The sequence below is a fragment of the Eupeodes corollae genome, chromosome 1 (assembly GCF_945859685.1).
Source record: "Eupeodes corollae chromosome 1, idEupCoro1.1, whole genome shotgun sequence".
Taxonomy (NCBI): domain Eukaryota; kingdom Metazoa; phylum Arthropoda; class Insecta; order Diptera; family Syrphidae; genus Eupeodes; species Eupeodes corollae.
This window is the reverse complement of record NC_079147.1, coordinates 58,221,653-58,237,164: the sequence shown is the minus strand read 5'-3', so window position 1 is coordinate 58,237,164 and position 15,512 is coordinate 58,221,653. Positions and strand designations below refer to the sequence as shown.

The following is a 15,512-nucleotide window of genomic DNA, read 5'->3' as shown; positions in this document are numbered from 1 at the left end:
TTCTTGAGCATCTGTTTGCTTCATCAAAAGTGCAATTCTTTCGTCTTCGTTTGTTCTTTTTTTCTCAGAACTTCTAAAGCGAGTTGAATTCTCCGATGAAAAATTTTCGGACAAATCAATATGAATCAAATCTGGGTCTTCTTCGACTTCCATATTGTCCTTATTAATGTCATTCTCATTATTCTTTATGCTGTCTGGAATTTCTAGTCCAATCTCCAGGCCAGGTGGATCAATGGAGACATCCATAAAAAGTATGTAATCCCATTACACTTTCTTCCAAGTTACTGAACTGGTGCAAACGGTTGGGCCCACCACCAGTCGCCTGGATCTCGGTTGTCCTTTTTTTTTATTTTAGATCTGCCCAAACCTATCGCAAGAAGCCTTAATATTTGTTTGGTTTAGAAATTATGCAAAAACTACCTTAATCCATTTATCACAGGTGCGCATAGGAGGCCCAAGACTGTTTAGCTCTGCAGTAAACTTTTCCCACCTTTTTTTTGCTAGGGCTTTTCCGCAAATTCCTTTAGCGATGTCCGGATTCGCTTCCATTAATGAAACCAGCTTTTCTAATTATTTTTTACTGCTCACAACTTTTGCCCTGTGATTAAAACAATATTATTTTGAAAATAAAGTCAACAAATTAAAAAAACATTACATTTTTGTCCAAAAAATTATACGCGTTGTACGCAGTCGAACAGAAAAATGCAGACGATAACGATCGAAAGCCTAGACGACAATTTTCATTCACAATAGAGTTTCGCAATACCAAGATGTTTGATGTTCGACTATCGATAAAAGTCGTTTATCGATAGAAAAACGACACACGCAATAAGGGCCTATGTTTGAAGAATGGGTGGGTACGTAAACGAATAAGATGGATATCGCGTCTGAAGAAAATGTTCAGCAGCAATGGCGTAATTTTCAAACCAGCAATAGTTTGCAATGTGAAACCTGCTGATGGTAAATTCCTGGCCACAGTGTCATATTTTCTAATTTCTCGGGTCAAACAAATCCAGTTAAAGAAAGAGCTGGGACGGTTTCAATAATTTTTTCAGGATCTTTAACTAGGCGCTATGCTTCCTCGGTAGCCACGTAGGCACAAAACCTTTATCTCGAATAGGGTTTAAAATATTAAACCCATGGTTCGATTCGAGCTGCAAAAGGTGAGCTTCCGGTGTTTTAAAGCCAACTCAACTGAGGAAAACCGGAAAAGGTTTAAGCAAGCCAGAAAGGTCTGCAACGCCTATATTCGAAGGATCAAATTTTTACATGGCCAAAAATGACGGCGAAAAATAGTGCAATGTTAAAAAAACAGTAAGAATTTTTGGTAATTCCTCTACCTGGGTTTCTACGCTTGTTGTCTAGCTCTGTTGATAAAGCCAACTTATTTGCAAGACAGTTCGACGAAAATTCCACCTTACCAGATAGTGTCAGGGCTCCTCCAGTTCTTGAACGTGTAAATGATTCTATGGGACCAATCTCTTTTCGACCCGAACTGTGGCGAGAGTCCTTAAAAGTCTCAACATTCATAAATCCGCTGGCCCAGATGGTATCCCCGCTATTATTCTTCCACACTAGCAAAACCACTGCATAAGCTTTTCCATCTATCCTATTCTTCTGGACTCGTTCCGGATAGTTTGAAAATTGCATTTGTTCAGCCAATCCCAAAAAAGGCGAATCTTCTCCCACAAATTATGCGACCAATAGCACTAACGTCCCTTCTTTCCAAGGTCATGGAAAAGCTGATTAATTATCAGTTTAAGAAATATCTTGAGGATGGGATGTTTCTTAATGACCGGCAATGCGGCTTTCGTAGCAATAGGTCTACTAGTGATCTCATGGTTCATCTCACCGTGCAGTGGAACAAATCTTTACGTCGTTTTGGAGAAATTAAGATTATTGCACTTGGTATTTTAAAGGCATTCTTCGTCTTATCAAAGCGTGCTTTCGGTATCGACGAATCTCTTTTTCGTTGGATTAGAAATTTTCTTTCGAACCGTTCAATACAAGTTGTTTTTTATGGACTCAAATCTGAAACCCATAAATTAAAAGATGGTGTACCTCAGTTCTCCGTTTTCTCTCCGACCATTTTCCTCATTTTTATAAATGATCTGCTATCTGCTAATTCAAACCCAGTACATTGTTTCGCTGAAGATAGCACTCTCAGCTTTTCAAATTCATTCCCAGACTCACAACCCTCCTCTTCGTATGTAGAACTGCAACGCCAAAATATGATTAACTCATTAAAATCCGACATACACAGCATTGTACAATGGGGAATACCAAATCGTGCGGAATTTAATGCTTCGAAAGCGCAATACTGTCTTGCTTAAAGCGAGATAAACCCTATTTTCCACTATGTATGAGTGGCACCTTTTGTATAGCGTTCACATACGCGATGCCGCCAAAAATGCTGAATGATGGTTTTTTGAGTCGTTGCAAGACATTTTTTTCTCCGTCCGATCTGGTTACGGTCTACAAAACCATCAAAATCAATGTACACCGACTCCTCCTATCCAACCACTCCCTCCCCCTGTGTCTTTGGCATATTGGAGGTATATAAAACCCTTTTAGTGTTCAATTAAGATTTACTGAAAAAAAATCTGAAAACCAGACCTTCAACTACCAGAGCAATTTCATTCTTTGTTGGTGGTCCTGTATCATGGACGAGTAAGCTTCAACGAACCGTGGCCTTATCAACAATTTAAGCGAAAATTATGGCTGAAAGTGAAGATACAAGACAAAGAAAGAACCAACAAAGTGTTGCAAAGCTAGGAAACAATCCCGAGTTTCACAAAAGAAAAAAGCATATCGCCATTTGTATGTATCTGCATGTTTCTGGAAGGTGACTTAAGATTGGAGCATATTGCAGTAGTTGACTAGAGCCACTACGATTTTAAATGATACGAAAAAAAATAGCCCAATTACAAATTGTTTCAATATAATTTCATCTGAATAAAATATTTAGTACCCCTGATGAATGTAGGACACGTGGCATAATGGTTAGTGCGTTGGACTGTCATGCCAGAGGTCTTGGGTTTGATCCCTGCCTATGCCATCTAAAGTCTTTTCAGGGGTACTCCCTCTTGCGAGGAATTGACAAATTCTCCAAGAGTAACTCTTGTCATGAAGAAGTGCTTTCTTAAAATTAGCCGTTCGGATTCGACATATAAACTGTAGGTTCCTCCATTCCTGACAACATTACTCGTACACAGGAATGGTTGAGAGTTGTAAGTCACTAGGCCCTAGTTCTCAACGGACTGTTACGCCACCCAATTTATTTACACCTGATGAATGGTTTATTTTACGCAAAGTGAAGTGAGATGGAGAGTAAACATGAAAAGTCCTGTTCCTCCGAAACTATTCGAATATTTTAGGGAATAATGAGTTACATGTCATAAGTAAAACAATTTAGAGTATCTAACAAAGTTTGATCGGGTTTGATTCTCCATTAGTTATAATATTATATTTTTGAAGTGTTAAGCTTTAATACTCCTCCGCAGATCTTCCAGACACATATAACAAGGTATCATCCGCAAACATCCTAGCCTTCGCATGTTTTAATAGATTTTCCACGTTGTTTATGTTAATATTATGAAAAGTAGTGTCCCCAACACCGTTCCTTGAGGTACTTGACACTTTGGGTCTTTGAGTTTGGTTTGATAAATAGCTTTTGAACCATTGTAGTTCCACTCCTTCAATACCATATCGCTTCAGTTTTTTTTGCATTATATCTCGATCAACAATAACTTTCTTGTTGTGAACTTCAGTTTTCCATTGCGTAATAACCAGATTAAGTAATGCTTCACAACTGTGCTTTGCCTAAATCCAGACTGATAATCCGTTAAGAAATGATTGGCTTCCATATAATTCTGCAGCTGATTATGTACAACTTTTTCAAGAATCTTACTCTCCGTCATAAGCATGTTGACCGGCCGAAATTCAGACGGATTAACTGTCCCCTTAACTTTTTCTATTGGCACTAAGAGATTCGTTTATCAAACTCCATATTCATATTAATTCGCTTAAATTTAAAACTTATTTCTGAGTTTATATTTATTAAATTTGTATAATGTTTAAATGGTATTTTGTTATTTAATTCAATACACTCTTAACAAAAAATGTATTCAGCTCATAAGCAATATCAGACTTATTCTTAATCACTTCACTACCACAGATTATTTGTTCTATTTCACTATTCTCTTGACTAAAGACTAAATTTTGTTATTGTTTTCCACAAGTTTTATCAATTTTAAATAATTTAAAAACAGTTTATTCAATTCTTACTTACTTACTTACTTAAGGTGGTGCTACAGTCCTGTGTGAACTAGGATTCCTACTCGGTCCCTAGCTAGATGTCTCTAGTTTAGCGCTCCAAGTTGGGTGAGGTCACCTTCCACTTGTGCGCGCCACCTGATCCGCGGTTTTCCTCTACTGCACTGTCCTGTGGGTGTGGATTCGAAGCCTTTCCGGGCCGGAGCATTGGTTTCCATGCTCTCTACGTGACCCAGCGATCTTAGTCGTTGGACTTTTACTCTTCTTACTAAGTCTACGTCGCTGTACAGCCCGTACAGTTCGTCGTTCCATCTTCTCCTCCACTCCCCTTCGATGCATACGGGACCGTAGATCACACGAAGAACTTTTCTCTCGAGGCGACCCAAGATGCTTTCATCCGCTTTTGTCATGGTCCATGCTTCTGCACCGTAAAGCAGGACGGGGATGATAAGGGTCTTATATAGCAACACTTTGGTCCCTCGAGAGAGGACTTTACCACTCAATTGCTTTCTTAGTCCAAAGAAACAGCGGTTAGCAAGAGTTCTTCTGCATTTGATCTCAGCGCTGGTGTTGTTTTCTGCGTTCACAGCGGAGCCTAGGTAGACGAAGTCCTTGACTACCTCGGCCTTGAAATCGATGTAAAGATGGTGGGTGTCGATTTGGTGTTCTTGAGTTTTTTCCAGGATCTGCCGTAATGTGAATATTTGATCAACTGTGGACTTTCCTGGTCTAAAACCACACTGATAAGGACCTATCAGGTTGTTAACGATGGGCTTTAGACGATCACATATTACGGCAGAGAAGATTTTATAGGCGATTTTAAGTAGACTTATTCCTCTATAGTTGGTGCAGTTTAGAGGGTCTCCTTTTTTCAGGATCGGGCAAACAATACTGAGGTTCCATTCATCGGGCAAGCTTTCTTCCGACCATATCTTACAGATAAGTTGGTGCATGCTCCTAACCAACTTATCTTCAGCTGCTTTAAAGAGTTCGGCATTCAAGCCATCCGCTCCAGCGGCTTTATTAGACTTCAGCTAAGATATGGCAATCTTTACTTCGTCTAAGTCGGGAGGACGGGATTGTTGGCTTTCGTCGTCTATATTGAATGGATCATCCTGCCTGACAGCGGAATTCAGTTCTTCGTCGCCGTTATACAGTCTGCAGAAGTGGTCCTTCAATATCCTCAGCATTGACTGCGGTTCCAATATGATGTTTCCACTTTCGTCTTTGCAGCTTTCGGTTCTAGGTTTATGTACCTGTGAATTTCGTTTCACCTGTTTATAAAACTTTCGAACCTCATTCCTGCTTTTATACCTCTCAACATCTTCGACCGCACGCTTCTCATGTCCTCTCTTTTTCCTTCTGAGAAGTCGGCGTTCCTCTCGCCTCTTCTGCTTATAGAGCTCACGAGCAGCTCTCGTCATTTTATGCATCGTCGCTTTGCGTGCCTATTGTTTGGCTGCATTTGCCTGCCGACATTCTCCATCAAACCAGGGTTCCTTGTTGGTGGCTGTTTGAAACCCAGCACATCAGAGGCGGCTTCTCTGATTGCATCTTGGCAATGATGCCACTGGTTTTCGATACATTGTGTTAGCGGCAGAGAACTTCGAGAGAGGTTACTTGTAACTCGGTCGGAAAGGGATTTGGCGATCTCTGGCGATTGTAGCCGTTCGACGTTGTATCTTTTCCCAGCACCTCCCTGTTTTGTCTTGGGTCTGGAAATCCGTAGTGCTTCCTTGGCTACAACGAGGTAGTGGTACCTTGGCTACAACGAGGTAGTGGTCCGAGTCGATGTTAGCTCCTCGGAAAGTTCGTACATCCATAATGCTGGAAGCGTGTCTGGCGTCGATCGCAATATGGTCTATCTGGTTGACAGTAGATTGATCTGGAGAAGTCCAAGTTCCTTTGTGGATGTTGAGCTGTGGAAAACGCGTACTGGCTACCATGACGTTTCGCCCCGCAGCAAAATCTATGAGCCTGAATCCATTGTCGGAAGTGTTGTCGTGCAGGCTGTTCTTCCCGATTATTCCACCAAAGATGTCTTCCCTTCCTAGCTTGGCATTAAAAATCGCCCAGGACTATTTTAATATCGTAGCTAGGGTACTGCTCATATGATTTGTCTAGGAGCTCGAAGAACATATCTTTGGTGTTGTCGTCTTTCTCTTCTGTGGGGGCGTGAGCGCATATCAGGCTAATGTTGCCGAATTTAGCCTTAATGCGTATGGTCATGAGGCGCTCATTGATGCACCTATAGCTCAAGACTTCTTACCTAAGTCTGGCTCCAATGATGAAGCTGCATCCAAATAAGCGCTGTTGGTTTTCGTGGTAGCAGTTACCATAGTAAATATCGCAGTTTTTCATCCTCTTTTTGCCCGGCCCATCCCATCGTATTTCCTGGATGGCGGTGATATCTGCTTTATATCGTTCTGTTAAGGGACCTAACATTCCACGTGCATATCCGAAGTTCGTTGTCCTTTATTCGTTTGCGTTGGTTGTCAACAGTAAATCCATCCGTATCCGAGGCTTGTTGGTGCTTCGCAACTATGAAAGCTTTTACGTGGCCAGGAAGTCACCCCGACGCACAACCCCCAACCTGGAGGGCCAGATCCTAAGTATAACTCCAAGGATAGGGAGCCGGATAAAACCGCTCCTTACAGGCCTGGGCTCCGAATAAGTCGAGGTGAGAGTAGGAGTTGATAGACAGAGGTTGGTTTTAAGAAAAACCTGTGGACGCTTGTGTCCTCTTGAATGCACATATCTACCATTTGAACATCAATTTTTTCAATTCAGAAAAGGTAATTATTAAACAGTAGACAAAAAGTATATCGGATGATCGGCTAGTACGAAAAGGATTGAGTGTAGAATCAGACCAGCCAACTGAAGTACAGGGTTCTGTGATGTTAAGGCATCTATTTGTCAAATGATGTCTTTTTTCATTACTCCAACAATTTCATACTGAAAGATTTAGCTGTATCATTTAAATTATTCCAACTTAGATTTGTTACCTTATTATCAATAAGCTCACTACGGAATGCAAATGCCAATGTCCGAATAAATTTTGTAGTAGATATTTTATTTGTAAAACTTATTTCGATAAGGATTTCTAAAGATTTGTGGTCACTGATTTTAAATTCTTTTTTCACTTTTTTCAATATTTATTATTACATAATCTATTAAGTTAGCCGAGATTCTTGTTGGTTCAGTCACTATTTGTTTAAATGAGATGTCCGATATACTTTCGAAAATTCTTTTTCTGTAAGTCCCATTAACAAACCAATGGAATGTTTTACAATCTTTTGAAGCGACCAAAGCATAACTTAATGAGACGTAGGACTTGAAAATGAACAGAGTTGTAATTCTTTTCTGTAGAATTTTAAAAGAACTTCTCTAATTTGTACACAAAAATAAAAACTATATCCGAAAGTGGTCAAGGCTCTTTAAATCGCTAAAAATTACTACTACCTTTAACTTTCATTAAAAAGCATTCTAAAGTAAAATTGGAAATAATAAAAAAAATTATAACCAAATATTATATTATAGGAGCGCCTAAGGTCTAAGTCGCATTTAAAAGAAAAGCGTTACGGAGATTTTTTGGCCTCGTATTTGAGAAAGGCCGATTTCAAAATCTACCTCGAAGCTATGCAACGATGACAAAAATTAAGCTCGGTAAAGTCCGTTGAGTAGGTTAGTATACTTAATAGGTACCGGCTCAGAAAATACTCTTTAGCACTATTTCAGGTAGGTTGCAATGTTTTAGATTATTCTCACGCAAAGAAAATGCCGGAAATTAGAAAGATCCAAGGTTTTAAGTCGTTATCGTTACACTAGTCTCGAACGAACCACGGTAACGACCCTCTGATAATAAGAAAAATAGCTCAACAGAAAATATTCACCAAATATATATTATACTCGTGTCAAGGTTCGGTACTCAAACCATTCAATTCTTAAAAGGTAAAATTCTTTTGCATTAAGCATTGAGCCTCTTGAGTTGAACTTACTTGAAACCCAAAAGATGATTTCATATATCATAACAAATCTTCTGTTTTATTACTCTCTTCATTCTACTTATTTAATTCACTAGTTTCATCTTTCGTTGAAGACGCAGTGCCAAAAACTGGCTCAGCGTTAAGTTTCCAATGTTCAGAGACATATGGCAGCCTTTCACTTGGATCAGTACTCCAATGATGAATCCTGCATCGCAAACGTGCCTTTTCCAAATTATTAATCGTAATCGTGCAATAGAAATCCTTGCTCTCCTTTTTTAGATCGGGCCCAGTGATAGCTTGTTCGGGCATAGTTATACATTCATCTTTGACATAGTAGCCGGCTTTCCTAAGAGAGGTTCTTATATGCCATGGTTTAATTTCCCAAGGTTGATCCTTGTTCATGACAACTGCCAGTGTCATATTTTCCAACATATTGACAGTCTAAAAGAGGAAAAGTTCATGCAAAGGAATTTACAAAAAAAAAATATTTCCAAAGATAGGTACACATACCCTCTGAGCAAATGGGGAACTATGTAAAACTTCAGTTTTATCTTCTTCGGTTTTTGCATACTTTTTGACATTCTCCTCATTTTTATACACCGCCAATCCCGGCAGGAGCAATTTGTTATATACAAAAGTCGGTCGCATAGAAACAACATCGCCCTTGTCGCCAACTCCTTCGACGAATGTTTTAAGCACAACTTCTAAATTAGGTTGTTTTTTAATTGTTGTATCCTCAACTAGGTCGTATATAAAATGCTTAGCTCGAAGCTTTCGCGGTTGATGATTCTTCTTATGTAAAAGCGGTTCATATTTTCTCTTTAAAATGAATGTTGTCTATTATGAAAAATTAGAGAGTGAAAGAATTTTTAGTTTAATTTTTCTTTGAAAACCAAATAACATACTCTTATTTGTTGTTGAAGTGGAACAGCATTTTTTAAGAGGTTTAAATTTGCGGCGAAGACACTTTTTAACATTTTTAATTTATGTTTTTAAAATATAGATTTCAGTTCATAAAGTTTTTCTTCTATTTAGAAAAAGTGCGACATGTGAATGTGAAGCTGGAAATTGACAGCTGTTTTTGACATTTCAATTGAATCGGAATCGGTTGAAACGAAATGGAAATTTTAAAGTTTGTTTGATTTTAATTTAAAAGATATGTTGGATTATGTGAAATTAATGCAAAACGAGAAGTTACACAACCGTGAGTTCGTTTCGGAGAGATTACGTGCGTTTTGTTCGCATTTCATATATAGTAAAGTGGGAAATTCCCAACAAAACGATCCGCAGTGGCCAGATTTTTGTATTTAAAAATTGGTACAACAGAAAGAAGATCTGTCAAAATAATAATGAAAAACTTCAAAAATGGGGTTTGTTCGTAGACTACTACATTAACATGTGGTGTTGAAGCGAGACTGAAGCTCGCCTCAATCTATATATATAAAAATCAATGCCACTTTTCGTTGTAATCTTATAACTCAACAATGCATTTACCGATTTGGTTAATTTTGGTCTTGAATTATTCGTGGAAGTCCAGAGAAGGTGTGTACGTAAAAAAAATTAAAAACGAATCTTGGGAAAGTGTAAAACCAACGCCTTTCTATACCCCCATATGCAAACAATTTGTACTAATATTTAAAAGCCAATTTGAACCTTTGAAAAAACAATCGAAGAAAGTAATGTAAGTATTGTCAAACAAATTTAATGTGATCATATGTCATTTCATTTTATAAGCGATAATTATTGCTTTGTTGGGTTTATAGTTTCCAAAATATTGTTGAATTATTGAGTGAAGTTACAATGCCACGAGCAAGACGACTAAACATAGGCCAGCGAACGCGTAATGCGAATCAAGTGGCATTATTAGACGGTCTCAGACTACAGATGAACGCACACAAGCTAATGCATCGCAGCGTGAACGTACTGCACAGAATAGATCTGTTGACCCTGTACCTGTACTTAATCTTGCACGGCGATCACGAATACGTCGTGCTGTTTTGGATGAAATACTGTGTGCTGCTTTTATTTACAATAGTCAGATTGATTATAGTATGTACGGATACATTGGAATCATGGACGCAATATGTCCGCATTGTGATGCGGCTAACTTTCCAGGTGAAACGCCCGGCATGTGTTGTGCTAATGGTAAAGTAAGATTGCCACCATTAGAAACTCCACCCGAACCATTGTATTCATTTATTTTTGGGACATCTCAAACGTCGAAGCAGTTTTTGAGAAATATTCAGCAATACAATTCGGCATTTCAAATGACTTCTTTTGGTGCTACTAAAATTATTAGAGATAATTTTATGCCGACTTTTAAGGTAAGTACCTCAACAGGATTGTTTCATGCTTATATCAATCTGAATCATAAAGTCTTAAAAATTCTTATTCAACATCTACCTAACATTGCTCACATGTTTTACAGATTCAGGGCCAGATTTATCATCAAGCTGGTTCGTTATTGCCATACCCCGACGCTGATCATCAATTTTTGCAAATTTATTTTATTGGTGATGGAAATCGTGAATTGCATCAACGTTGTGCAATTGTTTCAAATACAAGACGAGAAATTATTCGTGAGCTACAAAGGTTTTTCCATCAGCATAACGCATTAGTTCAATTGTTCAAAATTGCTCTTGATCGTATGCCATCTGATAGTCACAAAATTGTAATAAGGGCTGATAGAACATCTTTTGGAGAACATGCAAGGCGATTCAATGCACCGACAATTGATGAGGTTGCAATTGTTAACCTTGATGATCAGTTTCGATCCCTTGATATTGTACTTCATCGCAGAAATGATCAATTGCAACGTGTTTCGAAACTGCATCGTAGTTACGATGCATTACAATACCCAATATTGCATTGGAAAGGTGACGATGGCTACCATATCAATATACCAATGATTGATCCACGAACAGGTGAATAATTGATCTATTTTCAGTGTGTTAACATTTCATTTGTATAATTTTCTAATGTCAGGTTTTGCACTTATTTTCAGGTGTACATGTCAAAAAAAAAGTTAGTGCCATGAACTTTTATTCGTATCGATTGATGGTTCATCCATAAGAACAAAATTATATCTTGAGATGTGGTAAACTATATCATCAGTACATCGTTGATATGTATGCCAAAATAAAAACTGAACGTCTTTATTTTTTTTCGTTTCAACCCAGCAAAATTAAGATCCGAGGAATGAATGATGCTAAAGTTAATGACATTGGACGTTTAACTATATTGCCATCGTCGTATATTGGTAGCCCACGGCATATGAACGAATATGCACAAGACGCAATGTCTTACGTACGAAAATACGGTCGACCGGATCAGTTCTTTACATTTACATGTAATCCAAAGTGGGATGACATCAAAAACAATTTATTTGAAGGACAGTCTACAACTGATCGTCATGACATCACAGCACGTGTTTTTCGGCAAAAATTGAAAGCTCTTATGGATTTAATTGCAAAATTATGTGTATTTGAAGAGGTTCGTTGCCATATGAACTCTATCGAATGGCAAAAAAGGGGATTGCCGCACGCACATATATTAAATTGACTGGTACATATGTATAATAACTCCGGATCAAATCGATAACGTTATATCAGCTGAAATTCCTGATCAAACTGTCGATCCTGAGTTATTTCACGTTGTCGTTAAAAACATGATACATGGTCCGTGCGGTGAACTAAATATGAATTCGCCATGTATGATTGATGGAAAGTGTTCGAAACGATACCCAAGGCAATTGACTTCAAACACAATAACTGGCAATGACGGATATCCTTTGTATCGACGTAGATCACCTAATGATAATGGCAAAACAGCAACCATTAGAATGCGTAATCAGGACGTTGAAGTTGATAATCGTTGGGTGGTTCCGTAGTGTCCATTATTATCGAAAATATTCAATGCTCATATAAATGTGAAATATGGTAATTCAGTCAAATCCATTAAATATATTTGCAAGTATGTAAGGAAGCGATATGGCTGTTTTCGGTGTTACTGGTGATAATAGAAATGATGAAATTACTCAGTATCAAATGGGGTGCTATTTAAGTAGTAATGAAGCTGTCTGGAGGATTATGTCGTTTCCAATGCACGAAAGACATCCGGTAGTTGTTCACTTGGCTGTGTATCTTGAGAATGGCCAACGTATTTATTTTAATGAAGCAAATGTATTGGAAAGAGCAGAACACCCACCAGCGACTACGTTGACCGCTTTTTTCAAATTATGCGAAACTGATGCATTTGCGATAAATTTGATATATTCTGATGTGCCCCAGTATTACACATGGAATGTGTCTTCAAAAAAATTTCAAAGACGTAAACAAGGAACGGCAGTCGATGGGCATCCAGACATTTTCCAAACAGATGCTATTGGGAGAATATATACAATACATCCAAAAAATGCAGTGTTTTTATTTGTGATTGTTATTAGCTAACGTCAATAGCCCAAAATCATTTCAAGAATTGTGAACAGTCAATGGTCTTTTATGTCAAACATATTGTGAAGCATGTCAACTCTTGCATCTGTTGGAGGATGATGCACATTGGGATTCAACACTTCCAGATGCATCTACTTCAGCTCTTCCACAATAAGTACGAAACAAAAAATATTGTTTATCCAACTGTTTTACACTAACACAGTGTAAGAGTACCAAATTATTTTTGAATTTTTAGTTTTTACTGTTTACTGATAAATATAATAATGTAAATATAATGGAGTTTTAAATAGCTAGCAATTTAAAACATTTTTTTTGTTTGAATAAATGAACTTAATAATCATTTTTTTTATTACTATGCCTTATACGTAGCGAAGCACGTACCGCGCAGCTAGTTCTTTATATACCTAAATCGAGTTGAGATTTATCTATTCTAAACTGAGATAAACCTTTTTTGGAAACATAGCAAAACATAAATATCTTTTCACTAACAAAACTAAATAATATCGACAGTAAGAGATTCGTTTTTTCCGCAATGGAAAGCACACATGATTCCAAATGCAGAACTACTCAGCAAACACAGCCATCGAGATATAAATGCAATACCTATCGTACCAACATTTGAGAACGAAATCACATAAGATCCATTCGAGGCTCGTATAAATGTCAAAAACCTGTCCATAGTGAGATTCTACTCTAACTTTTATCGGTGTTATTCTCACAATGGATACTGTTTTTGTTATTCGTGTAAAATCCTACTTTACTATGGATAGATTTCCCAACAAAACACGGGTATTAGTTAAATTGATGTTCAAAAACATTTACTTCTACGTCGCATAAAAACCTTAAATAACGAACTAACTTCCTAACTAGGAATTGGGAAGGATTACATTACATCTCGGATTCATTTGTGTAACGTGATTCAACTACTTGCAAAAAGTTTAAACCAAAATATTTAGGTCAGGTCTCAAAAGCTACAATACAAATGCTGTTGTGTCCTGAGTTCTGTCCTCTTTCTGACACAATTCCTATCTTTAATTACTTTATTTCGAAAAGAACAAAAGTATATTATTTTTCAAAGTGTATCTGTTTATATGAAAATTAAAATCAATATGATTTGAAATGAAATTAGTATCTCTAACACAGCCAGTTAAAGGTTCATTATGAGCAAAGTTTTACCTATGTTCCTTTTCTCGGAATAAGCAACGTTCTCTTATTTGATGCGAGAGAGCATACAAATCTATTAACGATAACAGGATAGGACATTTGATATGATGCGACAAAATGTCACTTATAAACATTACTGAAAACATTTTCCTTCTATTTTCAAGTGACTGAGTTCCAAGAAGTTTAAATCCGTTCGAGTACGACGGGATTTCGATGTTTCAACCTATTATCTGAATTATAAACCTTGTAATTCTATTTGAATTAATATTGTAGTAGGGATTCTAAATCACCCAAAAGTGCTCTAAGTTTGATCTAACATAGGAGTCAAATAGAGATTTATTAACAAGAGGGTCCTCGACATATTTTGAACTACGTTTAATAAAACGTAGCATTGATTTGGATTTTGCTACAATATATTCTATATGCTTGATAAAGGTCCTTTTTCTCCAAAACTCTTTTAAGAACAAAGTTATTAGCTCTGTAATCAAAAGCAAAAACAAATTTGACATTTATTAACGTTCAAGAATAATTGGTTAGTTGTACACCATTCTTTTAACTTTTGGAGATAATTTTGTAAAAGAATACAATCATTTAAAAAATGTATGCATCTGAAAAACTTTAAATCATCTGCAAATAAAAGTGTACTAGAATTTATGAAGATATCAGCCAAGTCATTCATAAATATTAAAAAAGAAGGGGACCAAGATAGCTTCCTTGCGGGGCACCCGAGGTAACAATACTTGGGATATAGAGCATTTGATCATTACAAACAAATTGTACACGATCCCTTAGATAGGACCAACCATTTCAACATATTTGAAAATGTTTCAGTTTTTCTATCAAAACCCTTCGTAAAATCAGTATAAATAATATAAATTTAGTAGCCTTCTTCGTGTTTATTTAAAACAAAATTGGAAAGGTAGAAAGATTAGTGGTTGTTGATCTTCCTGCAATAAAGCCATGTTTAAAAGATATGCTCCTTAAGGAAAAATTTCAACTTTTCAAATATAATTTTCTCCAAGAGCAACCGTAACTTTGTATATTCATTTTTAGATTCATAACTTTGTTTTCCGTATTTGGATCTTCAACGGCAGCTTATTGAATGCTTACCTTTGCAGCATTATTAAACTGAGAAGTAATACAAATAGAATAGCATTTAAAGCATCGAAAACTCATTTATGTCTATTTTTGACTGCCATGTCCATAGACCCGCTAGACATAAACTGCTATTATCCCACTTTGTGTCGGTGTCATCAATTCCTTGACGCTACTAGCCCTTCAGTTGGTTCCGCGCCAATATGGAGAAACTTTTGAATGGGCTTTGTGTATTTTGTCAAACTTAATAATAATAAATGACCTTAGTTCCTTTAAAAAAAAGCTTTTCGAAGTAAGGAATGGTATTTGAAAATTAATTATAATTTTTTCCGCTAAACTTACAAGGTGGAATCACTTGTTAAGTGGGTTTTGTATGAGAATAAGCAGCGACTAGCACTCTATATCCAGTATATGTCAATGAAAGCAAGTATAGGATTAAAAACACAATTAAATTTCATTGCCTAGCAAAATAAAATAAATAAACTTTTCAAAAATTAAACTTGTTATTTTTATCATCGTCCCGTGATAGTTAGTGCGTAGG

At 37.0% G+C, this 15,512-nt stretch overlaps 2 protein-coding genes across 2 annotated transcripts; one reads left to right on the top strand and one right to left on the bottom strand.

The window, feature by feature from the left end:
• Positions 1–8,161: 8,161 nt before the first annotated feature.
• Positions 8,162–9,327, bottom strand: LOC129941458 (39S ribosomal protein L9, mitochondrial). Its single transcript, XM_056050089.1, has 3 exons — positions 9,167–9,327; positions 8,772–9,098; positions 8,162–8,702 (listed from the first exon to the last, which is right to left on the bottom strand). Exons 1-3 carry the CDS (start codon positions 9,236–9,238, stop codon positions 8,337–8,339), a joined length of 765 nt encoding a protein of 254 aa, XP_055906064.1. The 5' UTR covers positions 9,239–9,327; the 3' UTR covers positions 8,162–8,336.
• Positions 9,328–10,225: 898 nt separating this feature from the next.
• On the top strand, positions 10,226–11,193 carry LOC129939417 (uncharacterized). The gene is made up of 2 exons (XM_056047423.1): positions 10,226–10,585; positions 10,690–11,193. The coding sequence occupies exons 1-2, from the start codon at positions 10,313–10,315 to the stop codon at positions 11,191–11,193; spliced, it is 777 nt and encodes a 258-aa protein (XP_055903398.1). The 5' UTR covers positions 10,226–10,312.
• The last annotated feature ends 4,319 nt before the right edge of the window (positions 11,194–15,512 follow it).